Source organism: Hakea prostrata, chromosome 11 (assembly GCF_041222555.1).
Source record: "Hakea prostrata isolate BN-2017 chromosome 11, UWA_Hpros_2, whole genome shotgun sequence".
Lineage (NCBI taxonomy): Eukaryota > Viridiplantae > Streptophyta > Magnoliopsida > Proteales > Proteaceae > Hakea > Hakea prostrata.
The window spans coordinates 20,008,807-20,030,748 of NC_142610.1; the positions used below are offsets into that span (position 1 = coordinate 20,008,807).

Genomic DNA, 21,942 nt, shown 5'->3' on the forward strand with positions numbered 1-21,942 from the left:
TAAATCTACAGATTCATGTTTTTAGTATAGAAATGTGAATCTCTAGATTTCATGAATCTATGAATTCACACAACCAAACAGGTATAAATCTCCCATTTGTGAATCCAGAGATTTCAAATCTCTGGATTCATGTAACCAAATTGGCCCTTAGTTCATTGAAAATAAATCATACGTAAAGTTTATCAACGGGGTTAGTCTAAGTGGTAAGCACCTTGTGAATGCAAAAAATTCTCGTTGGGAGACTCACTCGCCACAGCCAGGTATGCGACCCGGATCGAACACCGGATTAATCAGTAGTATCAGCCCGTAAAAAAAAAAAAAAAAAAAAAAAACCGTACCCCACGAATAAGTATCCTGCTTGACTATAATTACATCGACTATATAAATATGTATCAAATGGTCTTTATATAGGAGTAGGAGAATCACAAAAACTTACTTATATTTATTCATTGTCTGTCTTCTTCAAAGGTACAACAAATTGGTAAAAAAAACAAGGCATATCTTAATAAAGAGAGAGAGACATATTTATTAGTAAACTCAAAACTTAAACAAAAGTTTGAATCACCTTAGAGTAAGAGGTGACGCCTTATTGTATATTTAAATTATATATAAAATGCTATCCTGAGGATGTTGTCAAGGTGTGCTTACGCCGGCCGGATGAACTTGTATTCAAGAAAAACCCAAAGCCTAAAATTACCATAGATGGCATTAAGATCAGGGTTGATGGAGATCCATTACCCGTTCGGCCCATTAGAAGATGGACCACTCCCAAGCTCTGAAGGTATTGGAGAACGTACAAGGAGTCTCCTGCTATGACCAAAAAGCTTCCGAAGAACCAAAAAATCTCTTGCCGAAGCTCTGGTATAATTTGGATCTGGATTCAATTCAGTGGCAGGACTCGTGAGATAATCTTGAAACCCACTGTTGAATCGAACAGACGAAGCTGGAAAAGATAGAGCAAGACAGATCAACAAAACCATCAAAGTCATAAGACAAAATCGATGATTCAGAGTATCCATTACTGATTGGAGAAGGATGATCGATAAGGCAAGGTTCAAAGCTAATAGGGAAGCAAGCCCCTTGAGAATGGTCTGATCCTCACACTAGAACAATTCTCACACACTTGATGGAATCATGTTCATATGATCTTTGGAATTCAAGAAGAATCATATTTATAAGAAAACCTAATCAAACCACTGCCTAAATTGATTCTTCTATCCATATAATTCAAAACGGGGTAGTTTTCATCTGGACTCTTTGAGGTTTAGTCTTATGTTATTTTTAGTCTAAAAAACCTGAGAATTTGCATCTGCGTCCCCTATACTATAAAAAATAGTCAATTTAAAGACAAATTATCACTTGATGACCAATTTGCATTTATTCTTTTTTTTTTTTAATTTAAATTTTGTATATACACACACCCACCTACCATAAAACTCAGTGACTCTCATTTTAGTCCAAGAACTACAGAAAAATCGTAGAATTCAAATAAATTTTAAAATATGACCAAAACCCTTATATGTCAAAATGAATTAAATATCCTTTAGCTTAAACCATATTTGTAAAGTAGAATCTTAGCGAGATGGCTAAAGAGATTTCCTCTTCACCCATCTTCTTCATTGATTGAGTTTTGCAAAGGCAAATTATCAAAGTTACCGAACATTTTAAAAACTAAAGATCCTATAACTAGTGTTTCAAAAAAATCCATAAATATTGAAATAATAAAAAAGATTAAATGGAGAATATAGACTAATCTTCTCTTTGGCGAAAGAGAAGAGGGAGAGGTTTCGTTTTTATTCTATTTGCATTTTTATTTTTTTATTTTTTTATTTTTTAGTTTTTTCTTTCCACAGTACAAGCAGTGTTTCACTGGAGAGAAATCCATAATTCTGGAAGAGCTCAAAACCCAAAATTTCTTAGGGCTTACAAACAGAAAGGGCTTAATATATAGGGAGAGAACTAAGAACATGGGGTGACCTAGATACTTACCCTTTGGGTCCTTCGGTACTTGGAAGAAGCTAGGACTCCTATGGTGGATAGAATCCTCTCAACAAATTCACTTCAGTCAATGGTGGCTGGGGAGTACGAATTCAAACTCCAACAAATAATATTGTAAACAATATTTTAACTTCACGGGGGACCAACGGTTCCCATATGGAGGAAGGCACACCTCCAGGGAGGTTGGCATGTTTGAGAATGAGGTTGAAAGGAAAGTTCAAACTTCAGAATCCATTCAAAATCAAAACTTCAAGAAATAATATTTTAAAGGAATAAGCCATTGCTCCCTTGTACTATAGCTTATTACTAAAGAGACCCTATTCTTGATAAAACTACTCTTGTCCCCTTCAGTTCTAATGGTGTTAAGAAACTATTACAGTTAGATGTTTAATATCTATTTTGTTTTTTTTAGAATTAAGAAGTCAAAAATAATATCATCTTTATTTAGGAAAAAATAATATGAAATATCAATTTTACATTTGTATTCTTATCATCTTAAATATTTACCAAAAAAATTTATTTTGGATAATAAATAAAAGAGCAAATTACACTGGTACCCCAAAATGGAAACTTTAAAGCATTGGCACCCATTTTTTGTTTGAAAAATACATATGTCCTATTATGTTAAATAGTTAGTTATATTATCACAAAGACTATTATACCCTTCCAAGAAATCTTATTCTCATATACCCAACCAATATATATATATATATATATATATATATATATATATATATATATATATATATATATATATATATATATATATATATATATATATATATATATATATATATATATATATATATTTTTATATATCTTTTAACCTACAAAGGTTATTTGATGAAAGATATTCTTGTTGGTTAAAAGAGATTTTATCAGGAGCAAAGCTCGAAGAAAAAAAGGATTCAAAGATCTTTCAATGACGGAGTGGAAACAGGCACCAAAGTCATGCTCCTAGCTAACATTGCCTTCCTAGCTAGGTTATCAGCAATTGAATTTGCCAACCTAGGAACATGTTCCAAAACACAGAACTTAAATCTACTCTTCATAAATAGGATATCATCTAAAATTGTGATATGAGAGGACCACTGATCTTTAGAAATAGAGCTGATAATTACCAAACAATCTGATTGTATTATAATTTTATCTAGCCCATTTTCAGCTGCTTCAACTAAAGCTCTTCTAATTGCCAGTGCCTCCCCTTCTGTATCGCTGCCAAAGTTTTGAAATTCTAATATCACCCTTCTCTCTTTCTCAAAGGTTTATGATCAGAAAGGCTTGGTAGGCAGAAAACTAAGAACATGGGGGGCCGAGATCCTAACCCATTGGGGCCTTCAGTATCTGGGCCATCTCAGGACCTGGATCATTAAAAGAAAAGCTTCCAACAAACCAAAAAATCAGTTACCTGGGCTCCAGAATACTCCACTTTAACTTAATCTGCATCTTATTTGGTGGTAGTGCTGGAGAGGTAATGTTGAAATCCTCTACTTTATAGAGCAGATGAAGCGACAATGTTGAAATCCTCTACTTTATAGAGCAGATGAAGCGACAGAAGAAGATTGATGATTCCAAGTCTCTATTACTCACAGGAAAAGGATGATGAGGCAAGGCTTAAACTAAGGAAGCGCTAGTTTTATATATACATTACCAAGAATAATTCTAGCAAAATAGACATGGAGAAGGTTTTGTGAAGGAAAACTCCCAAGTCTAGAAGTCTTGGAATGGATTCATTTTTCTTACACCAATGGTTTCGTCATGTGCATATAATTAACTAGATTGATTGTTCAATGTTAGATCGCGATTTAATTTGTAGATTTTAAAGATTGTTAGAACAAACACCACAAAATAGCGAATGGAAAAAATAAAAAATACATCAAATTGCACTGGTATCCCAAAATGGAGGCCTTAAAACATTGACACCCCACTTTATATTTAAAAAGTACAGAGACCCCAAAATTGGATTTTCATTAGAAATATTTGTCAAATTTATCATTGGAGACAGTTAAATCACTGTTTATTTTCAAAAATATCCCTATAATAAACAGTGTCTAAAATGTTTTAGTGACAAATTGTACAAATATATCCAATAAAAATTCAATTTTGAAATCTCTGTGCTTTTTAAACATAAAGTGGTGTATCAATGCTTTAAGGTCTCCATTTTGGGGTGCCTTTGCAATTTGCTCAAAAAAATACACAGAGATTTAACGGGTTCATAAATCGATGGATATATCCAACAATAGGGTAAATAGGTTTTTCGAACCATGGGGACGGGTCGGCATTACAAGACTCACCCAAACTTTAATTGAAAATGTCAAATCCTCAAATGAAGGGGCGAACACTTATATATAGACTCCCCTTCCACAGACCGAGATTAGTGGTGGGCTCCAGTTCGCTTCCACCACAAACAAATTTTTCGGATTGCCCACCAAAATTTATTGCTATGTGGGTCCATCTTCCAAATCAGATACAATAATTCGAATCAAAATATAACAAAGACTATTAGGAACTCGTTTTCCCTTTGTTGCTACTCTTTCAAGTATTTTAAAATTGGTGCTACTTAGTTCCAGAGTGATGTTGTTGCGTTTAGTGCAAAAATAAATAAATGCATGCATAAAACGTCTTGAAAATGTTCAATTTTGCATCTTTGAATTTGACTGTTTTCATCCAACGGAACATGCAACCACACAGTGCAAGGGAAAGGGGAAAGTTGGGGGTGGCAATCTCAGAAGTGCAGCTATCAATGAAGCTACGACTCTTGCAGTGGATAGAACTCTCTCAACAAACAGACTTCAGTCAATGGTAGTTGGGGAGAAGGAAACCATTCAAATTCAAACTGCAACAAATAATATTGTAAACAATATTTTAAGTTTTAACTTCACCGTGGACCAACAGTTCCCAAAGGAGGAAGGCACATCTCTACGTAGGTTGGTGCGTTTGAGGCTGACAGGGAAGTTCAAACTTAAAAATCTATTCAAAGTCAAACTCCAAGAAATAATAGTTTAAAAAAATAATTGTTATTGCTCATTTGTATTATAGGTTAATTACTAAAATGATCGTATTCTGACAATTACAGTTAGATGTTTGATATATATATTTTGTCCTTTTAGTAATAAAAAATCAAAAAGATAATGACATCTTTATTTTGAAAAAAATTCATGATTATTGATCCCTCAAGAAAGACATTTCTTAATGTTTTCTTTTGATAAGAAACATCTCTTAACAAACTATTTTGAAAATACACAATTCTTAATATGGGAGAGTGGTGAAGGACAACAATTCTATGAGAGACATACCTCTTAAAATCAAAAGACATACTTGATCAAATTGTAACTGCATGAAGAAAGCTGAAAGCTAATCTGGGGTCTTAAAAGAGCAGAAAAAACATAACCTCAACAAGTGGAACCAAGCCTTACAGTAAAGCTAAAAGAACCATAAACGGAAGAAAATGAAGCTCAGAAGCACTGAGCAAAAGGACTGAAAAGCAAAGCCAAAAACGATCTTATGTTACAAGGTATAACATATTGTATCCACATCCTCTACAGTTTCAGCCAACTCGAACTAAACCAAGCTTTGAAGTCAATTTTGAAATTTAAATCATCCAACGGTATGAGATTATCGGAAACACACTTGGCATACTATCTTTACTCAACTGAAGGATGGCCAAAACATCTATCGCTGCAAAGAATTTGAATCCCAACATATTTCTACCCAAGATAAAATTATTCTTATGTTCATCAAAGGCTTTATATTAGCACCAAGATTGAATTGTGCTTGTTTTGTAATTTATTTTCTAATATTTCACCCAAAAAAAATTCTAATATATACAACTAGATTATTTTTCTACTACTTAAATGAATGGAACTCGATGAATACATATCCAGCGTCAGTATAATCTCCTCAAGTAAATACGAAGAAAAATCACAGAAAATAAAAACTTATTTTTATTTTATTTCATTATTTTCTTCACAGTACAGCATATTGGCCCCCAAGAAGAAGAAAAAAAGGTGTATCTTAAAGAGAGACACATCTGTTGATGAAGTTAAAGCTTAAAATTTCCATGGACAACATTACGATCAAGGTTGATTGAGACCCCTTACCCTCCCGGCCCACTATCATTTGGAGGAGTTCCACTTTCTCCCTTAGGAAGTCTCCTGCGACGACCAAAAAGCTTCCGATGAACCAAAAAATCTGTTGCTGGAGCTCCAATATATTCCGCTGTGATAAATTTTGGATATAGATCCAGTTTGGAGGTGGGATTAATGAGATAATCTTGAAACCTACTGTTAGATCGAGCAGATGAACCTGGAAAAAATAAAGCAAGAAAGATCAACAAAACCATCAAACTCGTTAAACAAAATCGTTGATTCAGAGTATCCATCACTGATTGGAGATGGATAATCAATAATGCAAGGTTCAAGCAAATAGGGAAGGCCTTGGAAAACCTGAGAATGGTTAGGTTGATGGAATCATTAATATGATATTCGGAATTCATAAAAGAATGATTTTTATAAGAGAACCTGCAGATCAAACCATTGCCCAAATGAGTGGTTCTAGTCCAAGTTTTGGGGATCCATTATATATGGGTCTTCTGGGCCCACCAACTTCCAATTAATGTAGGTCTTTGTTGGTAATACTTCATATATATTAATTCAATTAATTGACAGGGAAAGGTCCTTACTTGGATTCGTTTTCTCAAATATGAAGTATACGCAGCGGAAGTAAATTTGGATCCACATTCTCGTTCCACCACCAAAGATCTACCGAGGAGATTCCACAATCACTAGGAAAATGAATTATTTCCACAACCCAAATGCCGTGTGGAAAGGATGGAAGCGTGATCTAAAGCAAAGAAAGTAAACCTCCAATGGGTTTCTCATTTCTGCGTTTTTTGGAGAAATGGAGAGAGATGGAGCCGCCTCTTTTCTAGAAAAGCTCTAGTACAAATTAATCACTCACTTCTATCATGTACTCTTAAGTGATACAGTGGTTACAAATATATAACCTATATTCTGTAACCGCCCTAATTGTGAGTTTCCAGATTTGCCCTTGGGCATCTAATTTATTAATTATATTAATAAATTCCAACAGTCTTATTTACAATGGAAGAAACAAATTAATTTTACTCCACTTAAAATAAGCAAAATACCACATGGTGTTAATCAAGGGCCAGAATTCATTTTGGAGACGTGGCTTCATCTAGAGCGTTCGCAGATCAGTGCTGCTTATTAAATGCGCAGACCTGAAGCAAATTGTTCAACTTGACTGCACCTATCATAATGTATTATTATGTAAATATACATTATTAGAGTATGATGGATTTGAGGGGTGTAAGTTAAAATTACTCAGACTATGAGAGATATGAGAACTAGTCTCTCTATGGTTAGTAAACTTTGAATTTGTAGAGTCTATCCATGTAAAGATTAGATGTATGTTGAGTGTTGATCTTAATGACCAATATTCTATTGTCAGTTCAGTATAAAAAAAAAAAAAAAAACTCTATTGTCAGTGACTTGACAATTACGAAAGCGTATGCATACCTACAGACTACCTTTTTTCTTAATTCTTAATTTCGTAATTTTTGTCAAGGTAAGCTTTAAAGGCATTCTAAAATGAACATTAGGGGGCTGACATCTTCCGTTAGAGAGGATTTTATAACTGATCATCTCCATCCTAGAAATATAAATATCTCAAGATCACACAGGAAAATGGATTTTACCTTTTAGAAGCTTAAAATATCACGTAATGATATATCTGTCTAGCTGGAGTGAGCACCATGATTGTTTGTGGGATCCTTTGTATCATATGTGGTTCATATTGTGATGATTATCTTCAAGTTTCATCATTCACATTATTTTGCTTCAGTAGTGCAAGATCTTCTTTCTTCTTCTATATCAATTCTACGTAGTTAGAATATATTTTCAAATTGTAACTTCTTCTTTATAGATTAAATAATCCTACCTCTATACCATGTTCTAGCTAGTTTTTTCCAATAGGATCTCCAACAGAATACGAAGTAACGAGTGCTTAGACATCGCCTTCAACCCAATTGTTAGGCATTTCCATGGCAGACAGAACATTAATGCACGAGCGCCAGTTAATGTGTTTTGCATAGAACATGTTAACAAATGTTTAATTAACATCAAACCTTCCATTTTTAGTATTATAATATAAAATTTGAAAATAAGTAGAAATCATGAACAACATTGCTCTTTAATTTTGGAGCTTATTATACCACCAGACCTCTTCACATTATGTACCTAATCCATTTTTGTCTTATTATTTTTTTCAACGTCCTAACCTTCATCAAGTTTTTGTTTTAATTTTTACTATTTATTGGGGGGAGAAAGAGTGGTGACGGACTACAATATTATTATTTTTTTTGTACTAGAAGACATCAATATTTAGTTCAATTCTTAACAATAAGGGAATATTTCTAATTGATTTTTGGAGGAGCAGTAGTTGTAAATTGATTACAAAACAGGGAGTCTATATGTAATTTGTCCTATATAAAAATAGGGATAAGTTTCATTTGAAATCAATAAAATATTATCATTTTTTCCTGTTTCACCTTTTAATAAGTTCTTTTGACAAAGTCTCGGGTCTTGCTTGGATCTTGCGCATTAAATGCGAGGACCATCAAGCCACACACCATGGGCCGTCGGATTGCTATTTCGGTCGAAATTTCGATGTCGACCATTGAAATTCAACTGTCAAAATTCAATTTCAACCGAGACTTCAAATCTCACGGTCTGACATCTTGGCTTGAAGGTCATATGCGCATGAATCAAGCAATTTCCCAAAGTCTCCAGACCAATCTTATAAAGCATTTCTTGAAACAAAATGGATTGGAACATCTAAAAGGAAAGTTTTTGGGAGGAAGAACTTAAGGAACGGTTTCTACCCTATAAAAATGATCAAATAAAGAAAGATAACCCAAGTGCAATGAACCATCATGCATTCATACCTACAGTAAGTCTCTGTTTTGGCCAAAAACAGAGACTTACTGTAGGTATGAATGCATGATGGTTCATTGCGCTCGGGTTATTTTCTTTATTTGATCATTTTTATTTGCAACAATCTCTTAATCCAGCAATTTGGAACCAAACTGATATTTTTCTTGTATTTTTGACCACTGAATTGCAAACCTCTGTTGCTAATTTTGATATCAAAAATGAAAACATAGAAAATGACGAATTGAAAGCTTTGGGTCCCAACCACACCGAACCACATAAAAGGCTAATCGATTTTGAATGCTTTGGGTCCCAACCACACCAAACCACATAAAAGGCTAATCGATTTTGATCATCGTTGTTTTTTTTTTTTTTTTTTTTTTGGCCAGAAAAGGAATTGCATTCAAAAAAACAAGTCTAGGAAAATCCTCCCAGCAGGGACATAGAACAAATGATCAAGACCTCTAGGTGGTTGCATCCACCAAACTTATCGGCATCATCATTTTCACTGCTAGCTAGTAGCCACTGCGTAGTAGAAACGTGCATCAAGAAAATATCAGCTTGATTCCAAATTGATGGATTTGGGGAATCAAAATCATTCACTCCCAATTCCCAGTTTTCAGAACCTGGCGACCTGTGCTGTCCTCAACCCAATCAAAATTCCATGATTTCCTTGGTAAACTTTGAATTAGAAAAAAAGGTAGGGCTACTTTTACCTATATTTTATTATTATATATTTGTAATAATTCAGAAATGTAAATTATATATAAACAAGGAAATTCAAATCCCCAAACCTAAGTTGTTTTGTTGGCTCGTTCCTTCCAATGCCAGAATGATGACACAGATTAAAAGCAACAACAAACGGCGGAGGAGTGAGGCAACGGCGGCAGCAAGGGGGCCACCAACAAGGGGGGGGAGAGAAAAGGGGGGGGGGGGTGGGGGTCATTAAAAAATAAAAAATAAAGAAAAGAAGGGGGGGGGGGGGTGGCCCTCCCCCGTTTTTTTTTTTTGGTTTGGTGGGGGGGGGGGGGGGGGGGGGGGGGTGTATGGTAACCATTCTGGCACACTAATTCTGTGCCATTTGCCCGTTTTGGCACGAAGTGACCCAGAATCTTGTATGGTAACCCGGTTCGAATTTTTTGTGCTGGTTCAGCAAATGTGTGCCGAACCAGGCAATGGGCACACTTTTGGGTTGTGTCAGAGAAGCTCCAAATTGGAGCTTCTCTGGCACAGAAGTCATTCTTTACCATTTTGCGGGGCACAAATGAAGCCCGTGATGCTGTTTAGGGTTATCGATGTAATTTCACGATAACCCTAAACAGCTCCTCCAACCTCCTCATCACTCTCGTCTCTCTGGCACTCGCTTGTCGTCCTCTCTCAACGGTCATCTCTCAACGGCACTTTGGTAGCCCTAGATAAGCCCTCTTGTCTCTCTCGTGTCTCTGTCCATCTCTCGCCTCTGTCGTATCTCTCTGCTCTCTCTCGTCTCGCTGCACTCTGGTTGTCGTCTCTCAAGGGTCATCTCTCAACGGCATCTCTCGACTCTGTCGTCTCTCTCTGCTCTCTCTTGTCTCTCTGTCCCTCCATCAACGGCCACTGTCGGCTCTGTATCGTCTCGCTGAAGAAGAGCATCAACCGATTTCGCCAGAAGAGGAGCCATAACCGATTTCGCGAGAAGAGTTTTCCATCAACCGATTTCTTTTATGCTTCAATTAGTTTTCTTGTGGGGCTCTCGCTCACGCTCGCAGGTTTTTTTTGTTTTTGGTTTTGTTTGATGAATGCTGTAAACCTGCTTGTTATATCACCTCTAATTCTTTTCATTGTCTCTAGCAATTGGAGCAATATTTTCTGCAACCGATTCTGGCTTGCACCTGCAGGTATGTGAAGTTTTAAGAATCAATCATCGCTTGTTTTGTTTGTTATTCATTCTTATTATCTTACCTCGGTCCCTATTTGAGAATTATCTGATTATCCTCAACTTGTATACTTTTCATCCTTTTAGAACCTCCATTTACATTTTTTTTGGCTTGGGGGGGGGTTTTTTTTTGGTTTTTTTTTTTTTATGTTTTTTTTTGGGTGGGGTGTTGTTGGGTTTTTTTTATTTTTTTTTTTTTTTTTTTTTTTTCTTTTTTTTTTTTTTTTTTTTTTTTTTTTTTTTTTTTTTTTTTTTTTTTTTTTCTTTTTTTTTTTTTTTTTTTTTTTTTTTTTTTTTTTTTTTTTTTTTTTTTTTTTGGGGTGGGGGGGGAATTTTTTTAAAAAAATATATGTTGTGTTTTTTTTTATTTTTTTTTTTTTTTAATAATAAATTATAAATTATTTTTTTTTATTTTTTTTTTTTTTTTTTTTTTTTTTTTTTTTTTTTTTTTTTTTTTTTTTTTTTTTTTTTTTTTTTTTTTTTCACCTCACTTCTATGGGATTGTCATTAGTTGGTAGTTAATAAGGTTACATTCTATGTTTGATTTACATTATAAATAGGAATGCTATCTTGTATTCCACATCAATATTAAGCAGAAAAGAAAGAATGAGATGAATATAGACTATAGAGTGGTAAAAAGAATCAAAGAAAAAGAAAGAAAAGAGAGAGTTTTGGAGAAGTTTGTGATATCTATTTGGTGATATTTGATCCTCAGTTGCTACTGCTATATATCAGTCATGCTGTTTGTTTGTTATTCCTTTGAACACCATCTAATCTAAGGTTTTATTAGAGTTTGGTTCTGATTCTAGAGATCTAACCAGCAGTAAGAAACTATTTAGCACTTATGTATGAATTGAACATGCATGTTTAGTTTTTTTTAATGTCTTTTATATTTATCTTTTTAAATATTTTATTAAAAAAATGTACCCATTTTGGCACAGAAGTTGTACATACCATACAAGATTCTGTGTCAAGATGGGCCAAAGAAATGTGCCCATCTGTAGGTTACCATACATGATTCTGGCAATGATTCTGTGCCAAATTTGCCCACTTCAGCACAGAAGCATAAAAAATGGATTCTGTGCTGAAGTGGGAATTTTGGCACAGAATGGTTACCATACAACCCCTAAATCTCCATTCTTCAAGTTTAGCATATAAATGAGTCTCTTCTTTGTTTGCTTTTCTATTGTTGCTTCCTGTGTGAGAACAATACCAGCAAACAGACACACACAGAGAAAGAGTCGGCTCACTGTGGAAGCAACAAGAGGAAAACAAAAACAAAAAAAAAGACACATTTATATTTTCTTGGCTAAACTTGAAGAATCTGTCAAGGAGGATCTGACGATTGAACTGGGCAAGTGGACAGCGCTCTCTCTGCATCCAGATAAGAGACAGTTGGTGAAAGATGTTAATTTAAAGGGGAATGCAGCGTCTCTAATGTCATTACAAGTACTACTACCACAAGAACAGAAGACAGAGAAACCAAGAAGGTGAGCATCATCATCTGCTGTTGCTGGGAATTGAGTATTGATGAACGGCTTCAGTACAAGTTCTTCTCTTGCTCGCCTTGACGGTGACGCTCTTGCTGATGCTACTACCGCAGTTGTGCTTTTAATCCCTGTCATCATCTTGATTGTACTCATAATCTGGTTTTATCGAGAGGTGGTTGCAATTTGATAGCTTTGGCGTAGAACCCTGAGAAGAACATCCTTCTTGTCTTCTCTTTCTCTTCTCTCAGTTCTGTTTGATCTCCAATGGCGGATTCTGGAGCTCTTATTAAACGACTTTCAGAAAACCCAAACGCCAACGGAAAACCACTTTCACGATGTTTCCGTGTCAATAGAGTTTCTCAACCCCACAAACACAAACACTTGGGGGCACCAAGAAAAAGCAGCAGCTCGCCGGAACTCTGTTACAGAGAAGGCTCCGGCGAGCTGCTGCTCTTTCTCGCTCATGGGCTTTCTGGTGGCCACCGAGTGCTTGTGGTGTAGGGAACACTCTTGTGCCGTAGCCACAGGATACGCCGTGAAACTACTGGTGCTTTTCCCTGGCGTTTGGGTTGAAGAAGTCGTAATAAGGTCCAGAATCCGCCATTGGAGAGAAGAGAAAGAGAAGAGAAGATGCCAGTTAAACCGAACCAAGGGCTTCTGGGGGGGGGGGGGGGGTTTATAAGCTTCAAGACCTTCTTCAACTCTCGAAATGCCTTTTACGCACTTTTGATGTTACCTGCAACAACCGGACGACTTTTATCTCCATCTTGGTGGCGTGTATTTTGTCCCCCTATGTGGGTGTTTATGTTTATCTGGTGCTATATGTGTTGCAACTTTCTTTCTAAGGGTATACTGGACTTGATCTTGTCCAGTGGGCTTGACCCATCCCTTACTCTGGAGGACCCTGTCTATTGCATGTATGACAGTTTGGTCGTATATCGCTACTTGGTTCGGTTTGAACCTTATGTCTTCATGCTCAGGTGTATGTACTTTTCTTTTTTCAATGAATGAAGTGCTGCTTTACCAAAAAAAAAAAAGTAATTATTGCTTGATGTTTGAAATGACAGGAAGGTCCCTTTCTATTGAAGAGCGTTCGTTCTTTATAGGATTGGACGGTGGAGATTGAAGCTCGTGGCAAATGGGGGTTTAGAATGGCAAGATTGTAAATAAAGGAAAAAGTAAGGAGAATGGGCTAAATTTCAAAATCTGGTGGCTAATTTCAGCAAGTCATTATGAGTTACATTTTTGGGGAGTTCCTATTTCTGGTAATCACTGAACTCCTTTCTATTTCTGGTAATCTGGTTTTCTAATGCTCAAAGGTTCCAAGGACCGAAAACATTTTTCTATCTTTATGCTTCTGCTCGCTGTCAAAAGATGCAACAAGAGTGTCAATATATTTAGCAGAAACATTTTGGTACAACTTATATCTACCAAAATTTGTTAATGCTTTGGACCCTACATCTCTCTGTCACCTTTAAAAAAGAAAAACTTCAACTGTTAAATTAGAAAACAAGAATGATGTTAGTGCCCTCCATCAACTTCCAACAAGAAATACAGATTTCCAGATAAATATGGTCAAAAGGCCAATGAAGTATTCGTGAACCATGTTCAGACAATTCAAAAACAACGGTTGAAAAGTATAATACATCTCGTTTCTCCATCAATTCAATGAAATACCAGAAATATATACGCTTTTTGTAAATCTTTCTCAAACCTCAACACTCAACCAGAAGGAGGAGGCACTGGTGCACCCAATTAATAGAGAAAAATATTAATGGCGTGCGCGAGACCTTGACAAGCCGGTAGGACCACCACGACCTGGGCCACTCCTGGAACCTGTTATTTAAAAGCTTTGCAGGAACAAAAGAAGATTCAAGACAGATTGAAAAAACAATCCAAAAGACAAAGTGAAAAGGGTTCAGAGTTGCCATTGCTGTCAAATGGCAATGGATACCTACCCAGCTTTCAATGCTCTGACTTTGTCAAAATGCACCCGCAGTGGTGCATATATCATCATTACATCATACCGTAGGTGAGCATTAATTGATCTCATCTCTATAGTTGTAACATCTGAGTGATATAACGCGTTTAAACAAGTGGAGGTTCATTGGACAATTCATGGAGTATAGTTCCAAACAACTCACATCAAATTGACACATATATGTTATGGTGATTGGTGAAGTCCAATCACCGAAGTCCAATCACCACCATGCATATAAAATATTCTTGCCGATTTCTAATATTCATAATTTCAAGCTCTCTGAAGTGACTAAGTCGTTGGGCCCAAACTATTCGGAGGTCTTATCTTGCTGTTTTAGACTTTTTGTTAAGTTCAGAGACACTTTCATCTTTTTTTTTCTAAGTTGGATTTTCACTGCCACTTCTACACTTATAGTCTCTGAAAAGGTTGAGAAGGGTAGGAAACGGCTAGGTTTTTTTGGATGAACCACGTAAATCTTGTTGTATAACTGGGTTTCTCATATCTAGATTCTAAAATCAGGTCTTACAAATAGGTGGGTTTTGGTTAAAATGGGTACAGAACTAGGTTTCTTTCACTTAAAAACTAACCTTCTAATTTGAACCATTTATTAAGAATATCACATGTGTCAAATTGTAATATTGCACCGTTGTGTACAGTAGAGAGATGTGCACCAGCAAACGATTTTTTCCCCTTTCTTCCCTCTACCCTTTGGTGGACGCCCAGGCATGCCACCAAAAAGCTTCCGACGAAATAATAAATCTGTATGTCGGAGCTCCACGACACACCACTGTAACAAAATCTGGATCTAGATTCAGCTTGGTGGTGGGACTAGTGAGATAATCTTAAAACCCACTATTGGGTCGAGCAGATAAAGATGGAAAAAATAGAGCAAGACAGACCAACCAAACCATCAAAGTCATAACACAGAGTCGATGATTCAGAGTATCCATTACTGATTGGGGGAGGAGGATCGAAAAGGCAAGGTTCAAAGCTATAATAGGTAAGCCCTTGAGAATGGTGAGGTCCTCACGCTAGAACCAACACTTGAAGGAATCATTTGTATGATCTTTGGAATGCTTTTTAGAATAGGCCAAAATGCCAGGGTGTCCATGAAACTTTCTTTCCATTTCGTTTTTCTTGGAATGGAATCGTTTTTCTTTTCATTTCGTTTTTTCTACTGAGGAGATGCAATAATGGATTGTGTTTCTTATACCAATGCTTTTCAGCAGTGGAAAATCACTTTTACATATGCTTTTGTGTCAGATCCACACAATCCGTAGTTATTCACCCGAATACCACAAGGAGTGATTCGCAACCCAACAAATCATATCTCAGACAATCACCAACCGTTCCATACAATAGACCAATCATGAGCAAGAATAAATAATATCATAAATATTAACAAAAAAATATATCAAGTAACAAGAATCTCAAAAAGATCTCAAAACCAAATCAAAATGCGGAAGTGATGATAAAACTAAGGGTAAATATCACTTACCTCCCCTCTTAGCTGGACAAATAGCACTCACACCCCCTCTTAGTTGGATAATATCACTTACCTCCCCTCTTACCTAGCAAATATATCAAACACCTCCTATCTGTTAACTTTCTTAGTAAAATTTAACTTTTACCGTTAAATTTTTTCTAAAACTCCAACTACCATTGGCTAAAAATATTTTTTTATTTTAGATCCTAAATTATCGTAATCACCCTAACAGTTATAATACTAAATTACCTTCAATTAAAATAATTGTTAAAAAACCAAAACAACATAATTAAAACCCAAATTATCTTTAATTATTAAAAGCCCAACATACACTTTTCTTTTAAAAAAAAAAAATTTATCAAACACTTAAAAAAATATTTGGAGGTAAAAGTTAAATTTAACCGAGAAAGTTAACAGAGAAAAGGTGTTTTATATATTTGCTAGGTAAGAGGGGAGGTAAGTGATATTATCCAACTAAGAGGGGGTGTAAGTGCTATTTGTCTAGCTAAGAGGGGAGATAAGTGATATTTAAATCCATTGTAAGAGGTAAAGAGGGAGAAGGCGGAGCCAAGGGAGGAGAGAGAACACGTTAAGAAGGATGAAATATTGTTAAGAGTTGGAGAAATCCTAACTTTAGGATTAGAATATGCCAAATGTCCATCATCTAAAGGTGCACTAGATATGTGGGGGTTGGGTGTGGGTGGGGGTGGGGGTTATTTTGATCATCTCGCAGACAAACTTAACGCTTCTCAGTGTTAGTTGTTTTGGGACCCAAGCATAATTTATTACATTAAGAGGACCCAACATTAGTTTATGCTACTAAGAGGGCCAACATGTAAAAATCTCAAAATACAACTTTCTTTCTTCTTTGGTAAGAAATATATCTATTGAACTGAAGACCGTGCTATAGTCCGAGGCTCCAACGGAACACAAATCCAAGAGCCAAGGAGTGGAATTCGGCAAAACCACCGTGCACAAAAATAATAGGGCCCTCCTTGCAAAAGCATTCACAACTGTGTTTATCGCTTTTGAAATATAATTAAAAGAATAAACTAAAAAGGTTGAGCTGAGCTTCCTAATATCCTCCACTAGAGGAGTTAATTGAAGAGGAAGGTCTATTTACATTAAATACAACTTGAGACGATATGGAAAGTTAAAGCAATTCTGGAATTTGTTGGCATCCGGCTATATACTTTACAAGCCACGGCAAGCATTTGTCAATATCATCTGTCTCTCTCAGCAGGAAACCATGACTTTCACCACCACAACCAATAGATTGTCAAACAGCGTGAGAAAGGCTAGTTGGTCCCTGAAGATTTTTTATACTTTTCAAGGAAGCCTGTTTGATTTTGGACCCTACGTGTCTCTATCAATTTTAAAAAGGAAGACTTTCAACTTTCAAATTTAAAAACACGAATGGTGTTAGGTTCCCATCCACCAAGAAATAAAGATTTCCAGATAAATATCCAGATAAATATGGCCAACAGGCCAATAACGTATTCGTAAACCAGGTTCAAACGATTCAAAAACGAAGGTTGAAAAGTATATATCTCCATCAACTCGCTGAAATACCAGAAATACCCTTTTGTAGATCGATCTCTATAGTCAATTCAAGCCTACCAAGCTTATATAATCAAACTGGGATGCTGTGGATAAGAAAGCCTTCGGCTGATGGTACCTCTCACTGCTCTGCAATAGCTGAAGGCACCCAGAAAAGAAAATGGCTTTCTGCAATGTTAGTCTACTTGTTACTCTGAATACCCTCTCTTTGAATAATCTCTTATCCTTCATATGCTTCATTTTGCTCTTTCATCCCTGCTGTTCCTCTGCCTCAAGTTCCAACACCACAGTAGAGCAGGCTGATGCTCTCCTCAAATGGAAAGCTACACTCAACAACCAAAGCCAATCTGTTCTCAGATCATGGACGCTACTTGATTCCAATTCCTCTCAAAGATCAGACCCATGTACCAGTTGGATTGGAATTGTCTGCAATCAAGGGGAAAGCATCACTGAAGTTAAGTTATCAAGTATGGGTTTGCAAGGTATGGTTGAGAACTTCCCCTTTTCTTCCTTTCCTGCTCTTACACGTCTTGATTTCACTAATAACTCGATGTTTGGTACTGTTCCCACCAACGTTGCAAACCTCTCTGTTGTCAACTACTTTGATTTATCTGTGAATCAGCTCTCAGGATCAATTCCATCTGAAATCTGTCAACTTATCAATCTGAACATTTTGTATCTTGATTCAAACAATTTCAATGGATCAATACCTGAAGATATGGGAAGATTGAAAAACCTCACTGTTCTCACCATGTACTCCAACAGCCTCTCTGGTTTCATACCTGAATCTCTGGGGAATTTGACCAATCTAGGGGAGCTATCTCTGTACACAAACAATCTCATTGGTTCAATCCCTAAATTTTTAGGTAATTTGAAAAATCTGCACACTTTGTACCTGTATGAAAATCAACTTTCAGGTAGCATTCCCCAGGAAATTGGAAACCTCACTCAGCTCAAGTACCTGAGCTTGGAGAATAATAATCTAATTGGTTTCATCCCTGAAGAAATTGGAAACTTGAAATCACTTATTACTTTATACTTACCTAAGAACAATCTCAATGGTTCAATCCCTGTCTCTTTATGTAGTTTGAGAAACCTCACCATTTTGGCACTCTATGAGAATCAACTCTCTGGTAGTATTCCTTCAGAAATAGGAAATCTGACAAGTCTGACTGACCTAGATTTGCCCCTCAATAACCTGTCTGGGTCCATACCTTCCACTTTGGGAAACCTGAAGAATCTTGCCAATTTGAATGTTCTGAATAATCAGATTTCTGGATCAATCCCTGAAGAAATAGGGAGCCTCACCAATCTAGCAAACTTGCAATTAGGAGACAACAATTTCTCAGGTAGTCTACCTCAAGGACTATGCATGGGTGGATCTCTTGAAAACTTCACTGCATTTAACAACCATCTCACAGGTCACCTTCCAAAAGGTTTCAAAAACTGCACAAGCCTATTTAGAGTTCGGCTTGATAATAACCAATTTGTTGGGGACTTATCAGAATACTTCGGGGTCTATGAGAAGCTCAATTACATTGATTTGAGCAACAATCAACTGCATGGTGAACTTTCCTCAACTTGGGGAAAATGCCAAAACCTACAAGCTCTACATTTTGCTGAAAATAATATTACAGGTAAGATACCTTCGGAGCTTGGGATGCTAACTCAACTCCGGGCTCTTGACCTTTCTTCAAATAATTTGGTTGGAGAAGTTCCAAAGGAATTTAGTGGGTTGACATCTTTGCTGAATCTCAGTTTAAGTGACAACCAACTTTCTGGTAGTTTACCATTAGAAGTTGGAATGATGTACAGCTTAACAAATCTTGATTTGTCATCAAACAATTTGAGTGGACAGATACCAAAAGAAATAGGAAATTGCTCCAACTTGATATTTCTGGATTTAAGCAACAATAGTTTCAATGGAAGCATTCCCTCTCAGATCGGGGATCTGATTTACATTCAACAGCTATTGGATCTTAGTCAAAACAGCCTCAGTGGAGAGATATTGTCACAGTTCAAAGATTTAGGGAACTTGGAAAAGCTAAATATCTCCCATAATCAACTCTCAGGTACTATTTCTTCTGCATTCGATGGAATGAGTAGCTTGACATCCATTGATATATCTTACAATGAGTTTGAGGGTCCGATTCCAAACATCAAAGCCTTTCAAAATGCTACAACAAATGCTTTAAGAAACAATAAAGCATTGTGTGGGAATGCAACTGGTCTACAACCATGCAAATCATCATTGTCAAAGAGTGAAAAGGGCAATTCAAACCTTAAAATCCTGGTTGCTATCCTCGTTCCAGTGTTGGGTTTGTTATTGCTTCTATTTGCTCTTCTTTGCTTCTTCTATGTCAGACGAAGAAAAAGAAATGTTGAGGCATTCCAAACAGCAACACCGCGCAATATGGATTTATTTTCTATATGGAATTACGATGGAAGAATAGCATATCAAGAAATTGTTGAAGCAACAGAGGATTTTGATGCCAACTATTGCATCGGGACAGGAGGATTTGGAAGCGTGTATATAGCAAAGTTGTCGACAAATCAAGTAGTTGCTGTTAAGAAGCTTCATCAACCATTAGAGGATTCATATCAGAAAGCCAACATACAAGCATTCAAAAATGAGATCAATGCATTGACAAAACTCCGACACCGAAACATTGTGAAACTATATGGGTTTTGCTCATTTACACAGCATTCTCTCTTAGTTTATGAGTATTTTGAGAGAGGAAGCTTGGCCAAGATCCTCAACAATGACAAGCTTGCATCAGAATTAGATTGGATAAAGAGGGCTAATGTTATTAAAGGTGTAGCAAATGCTTTGTCATACATGCACCATGATTGTTCACCGCCAATCATTCACCGGGATATCACGAGCAACAACATTTTGTTGAATGATGAATACGAGGCATGTGTATCTGACTTTGGCACTGCTAGACTACTAAATCCTGATACATCCAATTGGAGTACACAAGCGGGGACCTATGGATATCTTGCACCAGGTAATAACTTCACCATTTTTCTAATTATGAAGAAAAATAAATTAGTTAAGTAAGATCTTACCAAAAAAAAAAATTTAATTAAGTAAGAGATGTCTATCTAAATGGTGTTTGAATTTTATTTCTTCTTGCCTTCCAGAGCTTTCCTACACTATGAAGGTGACCCAAAAATGTGATGTTTATAGCTTTGGGATATTAATGTTAGAAGTACTGATGGGAAGACATCCAGGTGAACTCATCTCAACACTATCATCACCATCATATGCAACACTACCATCAACAGAGAAAAACACGGTGTTGAGAGACATGTTGGATCAGCGACTCTCCCCTCCTGGAATAGACATGGAAGAAGAAATCTTGTCTATTGTGAAGTTGGCAATCTTATGTTTGGCCGTTAATCCACAATCTCGACCTAACATGCACTATGTGTCTGAGAAAATTGAAATCATCATCTTAAAGCCATCTTTTCACCTTTCAAATTTTCAGAAACTAAGTAAGGATCTTTTGTAAGTGCTAGGAACATGTCTCTATGTTAAGATTTTATAGGCTTCCTCTAGGTTGCTTGTATACAAGTACATGTGTGTATCATTTACTTATTTAGAGGTCTTGTGGGATCAGCCCACCATCTAGACCAGTCTTTTGTATCTTTCTTTTTCATTTTAATATATGCTTAGGACAAGTATTTGCCCCTAGTTCGATGATTATTATAGTCGAGATTGCAATGTCTAGAGCCAATTAGTGGAACAAAATAATGCTGAAAGCAACTTGAGCCAAAACCAAACAAGACATGTACACATCCAATAAAGTCAAATTACATTTTTTATGAAACTTAGAAAATGAACATAAATAACTGGTGACAAATCAAAGCAACAAAGAAATATAGAAAACAGATGAACATTAAATGAAGCTTATCTGAAAAAGCAAGAAACCTAGTCCAAACCTTCCGTCACTTTAGTATCAATAGGAACATGGAGACACCAAACAGGTTCATTGTCTTGAATTTTATGGACGAAAAGTAGTTGTTGACTTTGACAAATGCAAGTTAGAACTAAAACATGTTTTAGGAACATGGAGACACCAAAAAGGTTTAAGTGTCTTGAATTTGGAGTCGGGATCATCTCCCCCGGGAGCACTCGACGGCTTTTCAACCACAAAAACACAGTGGGGCCCACAAGTGAAAATATGATATTTTTTTTTTCAAAATGTGTTTTTAACTTGTGGGCCCCACTGTTTTTGTGGTTGGAAATCCGTCGAGGAGCACAGGCCCCCGACAGGGAGATGATCCCGACTCTTGAAATTAGTTGTTGACTTTGACGCATGCAAGTAAAAAACTAAAACATGTTTTTTTCGCAAGTGAATTTTAGAATTTTCTTTTCCATCTAGGGGTGGGAAAATTAACAGGACGTGTAGGCCTAGGTTGTGATTGTATAAAGTTGTTTGGTATCAATCTGCAGAACCCAAGATATAATTTTTGGGTTAGGTGAGACTACTTTTTTTATTCTCTAACGGGTCATTTTCAGTAAAAACAAGCCAAAAAAAAAAAAACACAGT

General features: G+C 36.2%; 1 protein-coding gene across 1 annotated transcript; it reads left to right on the forward strand.

Moving 5' to 3' along the window:
- Positions 1-17,484: 17,484 nt before the first annotated feature.
- LOC149000704 (uncharacterized) lies at positions 17,485-21,434 on the forward strand. The gene is made up of 2 exons (XM_089140812.1): positions 17,485-20,394; positions 20,531-21,434. Exons 1-2 carry the CDS (start codon positions 17,544-17,546, stop codon positions 20,899-20,901), a joined length of 3,222 nt encoding a protein of 1,073 aa, XP_088996938.1. The 5' UTR covers positions 17,485-17,543; the 3' UTR covers positions 20,902-21,434.
- Positions 21,435-21,942: the final 508 nt, after the last annotated feature.